The following is an 8,331-nucleotide window of genomic DNA, read 5'->3' on the forward strand; positions in this document are numbered from 1 at the left end:
GAACAATATTTGAGAGAAAATGGTTATTTTGTGTATATAGAAAATGTTTTAGATCTTTGACTTCATCTCATGAAAAATGGGAGCAAAAACAAAAGTGTTGCATTTATATTTTTGTTCAGTGTATGTTTAGACATTTTGACAGGCATCTTTATTGTAGCCTCAACAATCAAGTGGACAATGCTTTCTGTCCTGCACACAGTTTACATTTGACCGTAATATTTTTGCGTCCTTTATCCCCACAAATTGAAAATAGTGGTTATATCTCCAAGGTGTGTGTGTGTTGTGTGTGTGTGTGTGTGTGTGTGTGTGTGGTGAGCGTTGCCGTGTGTGTGTTAGCAAGTGTGTGTGTGTCTGTATTTTCCCCATAAAGCAAGACCCGCCCAACTCTGTCTCTGATTGGCCTGAAATGTTACCCCGCGTTCCGTTAACCAATCATCACTCCTCTGGTCACTTTAACTTTTCCATGGTACTGTGAGAGGACATCGCTGTATTCGCCTGTAAATTACATCCGCAGGGAGATTCGGTTCAGTTGGATCACATAATGTAACGCAGTGTAACCCATTTAAATCACAGTAACTATAACGGCGTTACTAATGGGAATAGGTAACTAGTAACGTTATTAGTTACCGCAAAAAGTAGTTGCGTTACAGTAACGTGTTAGTTTGTAACGCGTTAGTCCCAACACTGATCATTAGTGAACAACATGGAACTGTTCTTAGTTTTAATAATGTTTATAGAAGAGAAAGTTAACTTACTGCCGTGAGTAAATCCCAACATGTGAGTTTTTCTACTTTTTTAGATCAAGAAAACATTCTCCAACACAGTCTGTAGACAGGAAGTAGCAGGGTCAGCCGAATCATGCTGGCATCTCTTTATCTCACTGCTCCCTCACGCTTCTGTTCTCTCTAGCGACCATAAATGCATGGTAGACGATTTATTTGATTGGATCAGTTTATATATATATATACAGAAATTAGTCATGGGTTCGGATGGAACTGTTTCTATGTGGTCCACCATGATGCCCATAACGGGGCCTGGTACAGAGAACCCTATCACTTCAGTTGGATTGATTTTGGTACGTTAACTATGTTTAGATGTTGACCTTGATTGCCCCCCCCCCTCTGCTTGTAGGTTTTATCTTGGTAAGCACAGCGGCAGGCAACTCACACTGCAGCACCACATGGGCTCTGCAGATCTAAACGCCACCTTCTACGGTGCCATCAAGAAGGTTTGTATCCCGTTCAAATATTGCAATTGTGCTGAAGAACAGTTAACCTGACAGTTTAACATTTTACGTGTTGCATTGATTTACACACAGAAAAGTTCAAATCAAGTGTCATGTGAATAAAACATGTAAAAGGCAACTTACTTTGCCAAGAATTGTCAAGAGACAAAACATTGTTATTTCTCAGGTGCAAATAACACACCACAAAGAGAAATGGGCGCAACTAAATGCGGTTAATAATTTGAAACAAGAAAAAAGTAATTTTACTGAGAATGTGAAAATGTCATGTAATTGGTACTGGTAGATTTAGGTAGAAGTCATTTTGTTTAGTGGTAAATGTTATCTGGTGTAGATCGAAGATTGCATTACTTGAGCGACACGAAAATGTACATTTTTCAGGAATTTGAATTCTCTAAAACATCATTTATTGTGCAATTCTGAATCGTCACCTAAGTTTTTGATCTTTTTTCCACGACTTTTCCAAAAGGAGGATGGCGCAGAGGTTGGAGTGGGCGGAGCCCAGGTTACAGGCTCCAACACCAGGAAGCACATCCTGCAGGTCTCCACCTTCCAGATGACAATCCTCATGCTCTTCAACAACAGAGACAAGTCTGTCTTTGAGGTACACAACTTATTACGTTACTGCCCTCTAAAAGGAAGCATTGTGTTACGGTTTCCATAGTTTGACCAAAAATGATTTGCTGCGCAGAGAAAGACAATCAACCTGTTGATTGAGGGTGGACAGTTTCAGCTGGCAATGTCACATCTAATAAACCATTTTCAGCTTTTTTTCTGTAACGTCTTGGTTAGTGTTTTATCATGCTCCCTCATTTGATCTTTCCACCCTGTAGGAGATCCAGCAGGAGACCGACATCCCAGAGAGGGAGCTTGTGCGAGCGCTGCAGTCTCTAGCCTGCGGGAAGCCCACTCAGAGAGTCCTCACCAAGGAGCCCAAGTCCAAGGAGATCGAGAACGGCCACGTGTTTACAGTCAACGACCAGTTTACCTCCAAACTTCACCGTGTCAAGATCCAGACAGGTACACAAAATCATGAAGTGGGAGGAGCTTAAAAAAAAAATACAGACAAATTACTTTTTTCTTTTACTACACAGAGTGCGTCATTTATTTACCAGCCTAAAACTTCAGAGACAACTGTTGCTAAGTTACTCTGAACATTCTAAGTTTACATAGTAACACACTGACACTGTCTTACCTCAAGTTATAAAGCAGACAATGAAATGCCAGATCCACTGTAGTAAATGTAGAAAAAACACTGACTCAGATCATTTAAAGCACTTATTTTGGAATACATGTTTACTTTCAGTCACACTTCTTGTTCTTACTTTTTTTCCTCTGTTGTGCTCCACCTAGTGGCTGCTAAGCAAGGGGAGTCCGACCCGGAGAGGAAGGAGACGCGGCAGAAAGTGGACGATGACAGGAAGCATGAGATCGAAGCTGCTATTGTTCGCATCATGAAGTCCAGAAAGAAGATGCAGCACAACGTTCTAGTAGCAGAGGTCAGTCAGCCACATTGTATTTAGTTTTTAGTGACTACATGTTTTAGTGTGATGTTCTGATGTTGTGTTTTTGGTGTCTCCACAGGTCACGCAGCAGTTGCGAGCGCGGTTCCTCCCTAGCCCTGTAGTCATCAAGAAGCGCATTGAAGGACTCATTGAGAGGGAATATTTGGCACGAACACCAGAGGACCGCAAAGTGTACACTTACGTAGCATAAAAACACATGAATTCAATGAAAGCTTACATCCAGTTGAGAGAAACTGAGAGCCTTGTTTTTTGTGGACTGCTATGCGTTTGAATGAACTTGGAAGTGCTTTCATCATTGATTCTGGGAAACACTGGGAAGCTTAACTTTTCTTCCATAAAAATGTGTAAAAAGAAAAAAATCATGCAAAAGATGGGGAAGTTTTCTAGCAATATTAGAGTTCTTCTACTGAGAGAATTGAAAGGAAGGGATCTAGTTTTGTACAAAATCTTGTTCCTTGTGGCCTTTGGAGAGAATCGGGCGAGCCTGTTTGCCAATTAACCACGTGCTGTGGAGGAACGAGCGTAAACATGTTAAAGCAAACATGCGGCTTCATGGAGACCAAGAAAACATTTGAATTCACTCCCCCCCTGTTTTAAATGTTGATGTCAATGTGTTTTCTGTTTGTTTTTTGTGGCACTTTGGTGGCTGTACAGGTCGACCAACACTCTTGGCCTTCTTCCTCCCAGAGGATTTTAATTTGTAAGAAGAGGACAAAGTGTTGCCTGGTACAGACCTGGTTTACAACAGCAGTCAAAGACATTTTGAGTACTGGAGAAAACATGAAGAGTGCTTAATTTATGTTGAAAATATGTCGTTTTTTTTGCGGTTTTAATGTCCGGTTTGAATTGAGTGCACCTCACATAAACGAAATATTTAATGCCATTTTCAATATTTTGGCCAGGTCTGTACTAGTGGTTAGAGATCAAGAGCTGTAGCTTCACGGCATGCTTTTATCTAGTGGATCAACCAGGGGAATACGACACATAAAAGCTCCATAAACGGTGTGTGGTCTCTCATGGAACGTTTTTCACTTCAGGCCTGCTGTATGTTCGGGCAAAAATATTATCTCCTCTGTTTGAGTGGATGGTTCCTTGTGGTGCAGCTTTCAAAGAGGATTATTTTTTTCTCATTCTCGACTGCATTTTCCTCAGATGGAACCAGTCTAGCACCATGTTTTAATGTGTACAAATTGTAAAATAATTATTGTACTCACTGCAAAGGTGGATTGTACAGGGCCTTGTTTTCATCATATTAAATGTAGATTAAAAAAATTACGGGATGGGTTTTTTCTTTTTTTAACATCTTTCATGTGAAGGCCTTGGATAACATGAGGCCTCTTTGACCATAATTAAAGCTTAGCTTAGTCGGAACTTTGTAGGCCTTTTCAAGTACATTGTTTACTACATTATTTTAAGAAGTTAGTGAATAGTTTTCTTTTTCACTTAAAATGTGTTTACACAAAGTGGATTCAACTCTTTATGGGCTTTCTCTAGGCTGCTGGTCCTCTTGCCGTTGATGCATATTGTATTATACTAAACAGTGTTTCTAATATTTACCCTCTGATATAAATAAGAAAACGTTTTAATAAACAACCCAAGCACCACGAACGTATGTCTTTCAAATTGTTCAATCAACATCAATCTAAAACAGTTCCAATAAAATTTAGATTAGTGTTAGATGTTAACTGTATTGAACTGAAATAATGATATAAATGGACAACATATGTAATATAACCCTTAAACGGTTAAAATATCCCTATTTTAAAACAGAGCTTATTATAACAATATATATCAAATGGCCTGCAATAAACAGTATAAAAAAGTTACAGGATTAATTAAAATGTCATAATGAGCTGGGCTTTAAACATAAATTGGAATATTTCAGTGTCTTGGTTTATTTGAATATTAGGTTCCTATTTTATTTCCTAATTTGTAGTTTTATTTTACTAGGAAATCCCATTGAGATCAAACGTCTATTTTAGAAGACAGACATGGCCAATTAAGCAGCTGTACAAAAACAAAACACATTATAACATACATGTTGTAGATATTCACTATGAAATATACAGCTGTTTAACACACAAGAAAAACCAACCACATGACATCCATCGCCACATGCTTCATGATGCCCTTAAACTCTAAATATTTCCATCACTAAATATAAATGTTTCAAATGTTTTACATTTTTCCCCCCAGATTATTCCATCTCAAAGTGCATAGTAGGACAATTAAACAGTTTTCTCAGACATTTACAAAAAAGCCACCGCTGAGAAATCAATTTGCCTAGCTGTACAGATTTAAAAAAAAAAGACTGAATAGGCTATAATAAGATACCCATGCACCATTGGTCACTTTGAGTCTCTCAACACTAAGTAGCCTAAGTAATTCATTTGTAGGATGTATTTTATTGAACTGGGTTAGTTTCTGCTGGTTATATAAACAGACTGAACGTATAATAAAATAAACTGAGTGCTGTCTTGCAGATCCTGTCATAACCTGGTCAAAAAGAGGTGTGCTCCAAAAGCGAGTTTAATGCTCTTAACAAGGCATTAACAAACAATGTCTTTAATTTCCAGGGTTTAGAGCCCCCCTCCACACGTCCCCTACACTTTTAAATCTGTCACTCCGTCTGGCCTGTGTCCTTTGTCTTCTCATATTGTTAGACACATGCCATCTGCTCTCTGTTATTATCAGGCAGAGGGCTTTGGATTGAAAGCAACTTGTGCTGCTCCCTTTCGCCCACACTTTAGCATAAAAGCCTCAGTGAGTAACTCATCAAACACAGTCCAGCATGTATTTCCTCTGGGAGCTTCTTTAGTTTTAGGTTTTTCTTTACAAAATATAAAGATTTGTACGTATGATTTGTACACATAACGGCGCCTGGTGACGTCACAGTCCCGGCAAAAAAAGAGTGCCTCTTTTTTTTCTGGAGCAGCAGACTGCGGAGAGAAATCCGACGGGATGCTTTTCACTCTCAGCCCGCCGCACCGCTCCTCTGACTAACTTCTGTGCAGATGGCTCAACTCAATGTGGAAGAAAGTAAAGCTACCGGACGATGTTTGGAAGAGTGGCGCTGTTAAAGAGGAGATCCTACGATGAAAACGTGGACTCTGGAGCTGAAACTGCCGAGTGAGCATATAACTGTTTATCGGCATTAGCTAATGTGGCTAACGTTAGCTATCCAACTTTTTCGTAGGCACAATGGAAATTAACGTTCACCAGGAGAATACATCTTCAATGGGCTAACTAATTAAAGTAGAAGCAACTATGTGTTATCCCTATTTGCTCTTAATTATGGGTGTTTAAAGCTGTTTAATTATTTAAGGTGTTTTCTCATAAATTTACTTTTATGTTAGCTCACAACAGATAATGTGTTGTCATGGTGACCAAGGGGCACGTTTCCAAGCCAACCACCACAAGATGGAGACAGATTTTGGTCTGAACTCCAGCCTAAAAAAAGTGTTTAAGAATGAACGTAATCACTCGTGTGTTTTTATTTTGTGTCTCAGATCTGACTGCAGCCTGATGTCATCCTCTGACAGTAAGTACTCTTTCAGTCAGACAGAAGCTAAAGAGCACTCTGTAATTTAACCCTCATGACTCACATGGAACTTTTTTTATTATAGTCTTTGCAGCTTCATGCATATGGCATACATGTTGACTGTTATTTAATTTCATTTTGTAAACGGCCTCATCTATATTGTGCAATTATATTGTTATTTGACTATTCCCTGTTCATGTTCCTCAAACTTGACCCAGTTTCAGCATGGATTGGTATATTATATAACACTTTCAATGGGGGTAAATTTTACGCAGATCAAACACTGTAAACAGTTAAGTAGAGTGAGGCTGCAGTTTATAGTATAGTAGTGGAGATTAAACAGGAATAGACTGGAATTGCCGTATTTCCAAACACAGTGCAGTAGGGATGTCCCGATTACCTTTTTTTGCTCCCGATCCGATTCCGATCATTTGATTTTGACAATTTGCCGATACCGATTTTTCCCGATCCGATCTTTATGCAATGCATTAAGAGAAAAAAAAGAAAAAAAGCATTCAAGTTGTCCCTTAAGGTTATTTTTTTATTTAAATTGGATATTCTATCCAACATGGATATAGCTTCTTTCTTTCACAGCAGCATTGGATCAGTTCAGTTGTGAAGCATTGGATCAAAACAAAATAAAGCTTATCAGTACTCGTTAGCTTACTGCTACAATTAGACACTGCGCCCTGCCCACTCTGTTGCCAGATTTGAGAGAAATAAGCAACCAGGTCTATGAAAACAAGCCCCAAAGAAGCAACACATACATGATGTTGTGTAATTTGAAACCAAAACTAAGGCCTCAGGATGATCCTGAGGCCTTAGTTTTGGTTTCAAATTACACAACATCATGTATGTGTTGCTTCTTTGGGGCTTGTTTTCATAGACCTGGTTGCTTATTTCTCTCAANCTTGGCATTGTTCTTGATTCTGGTTTACAGTGGACAAAAGCAAATAGACAGTATCGTAACTAAAATGTGAAGGAGCATAGCTGTGGCGAGAAAATGTACAAAGTATGTAACACCAACCACTTTGAAACAAGTCATTCAGTCTCTGCTTTTGTCACATCTTGAGTACTGTCCGGTCATATGGTCATCAGCAGCAAAAACACATTTACAGAAATTACAAATAGCTCAAAACAAGGCTGCCAGACTAGCTCTCCACTGTTCGAAGCGCACTCACATTGGAGTTATGCATAGAAGCCTATCAGGGCTTCCGGTTGAGAAACGTCTGCAATCTCGTGTTATCACTTTTCAAAAAAATGTCCAATTTAACAAAAAAACACTGTATTTTTATGATCAAACAGTTTACACAAGAGACGAGCATGACCATAAGACTAGACAAGCTACATCAGGCCATCTACTGGCACCTAAACCCAGGACACATCTTCTGAAATCTTCAGTGACTTATAGAGCTATAAAAGAACTCATTGCCAAACTACCTCGCTGAAATTGAGTCCAGAGCCTCTTTCAAGAAGAGATTGAAGGGCCATCTACTAATGACCATGTGCCCTTGTGAGCTGTGAACCCTCATTTCATTTGATCTCATGCTTTGTACTGGTGGGTGTCTTGTGCACTCATCCTTGGCTGAGATTGATATTAAAAGTGGATGAGATTGTTGATGATGTTGGAAATTGTTGATGATATTGTTGATGTTGTTAATGATGTCAGGGATTATGTCTTGAATGTTGTTGTATTGTTTTAAGTGTCGGACCCCAGGAAGAGTAGCTTTTATCAAGAGCAAAAGCTAATGGGGATCCTTAAAAAACATAAACATAAACAACGGACAATACAAGATTTTGGTTTGTGTTTTAGTATTAAGTTAAGTGCCAAAAAACGCACTGATGCTGCACTGTAGAGATGTCCCGATCCGATCACGTGATTTTCAAAAGATCGGAATCGGGAGAAAAAAATCGGGGATCGTTTTTTTTTTTTATATAAATACTTTTTTAAAATGTTGTATTCAATGTTACAAAACAAAAATGACCATGTTCAAGTCTTATTAGTTTTGGTTTCAAATGAC

General features: G+C 38.8%; 2 protein-coding genes across 2 annotated transcripts in view; both read left to right on the plus strand.

The window, feature by feature from the left end:
- Positions 1–4,049, plus strand: part of LOC104940878 (cullin-3) — a 14,164-nt gene extending 10,115 nt beyond the window's left edge. The window contains exons 10-14 of the mRNA XM_010765885.1: positions 1,132–1,228; positions 1,713–1,847; positions 2,077–2,263; positions 2,597–2,742; positions 2,828–4,049. Of these exons, the coding sequence (XP_010764187.1) occupies positions 1,132–1,228; positions 1,713–1,847; positions 2,077–2,263; positions 2,597–2,742; positions 2,828–2,959 (697 nt within the window). The 3' untranslated portion in view covers positions 2,960–4,049. The remainder of the gene's footprint in view (positions 1–1,131; positions 1,229–1,712; positions 1,848–2,076; positions 2,264–2,596; positions 2,743–2,827) is intronic.
- Positions 4,050–5,728: 1,679 nt separating this feature from the next.
- Positions 5,729–8,331, plus strand: part of LOC104940879 (protein FAM124B-like) — a 7,354-nt gene continuing 4,751 nt past the window's right edge. Inside the window, exons 1-2 of the mRNA XM_010765886.1 lie at positions 5,729–5,898; positions 6,279–6,310. Of these exons, the coding sequence (XP_010764188.1) occupies positions 5,825–5,898; positions 6,279–6,310 (106 nt within the window). The 5' untranslated portion in view covers positions 5,729–5,824. The remainder of the gene's footprint in view (positions 5,899–6,278; positions 6,311–8,331) is intronic.

This window comes from Notothenia coriiceps, unplaced genomic scaffold (assembly GCF_000735185.1).
Source record: "Notothenia coriiceps isolate Sejong01 unplaced genomic scaffold, NC01 NC01_scaffold00002820, whole genome shotgun sequence".
NCBI lineage: Eukaryota > Metazoa > Chordata > Actinopteri > Perciformes > Nototheniidae > Notothenia > Notothenia coriiceps.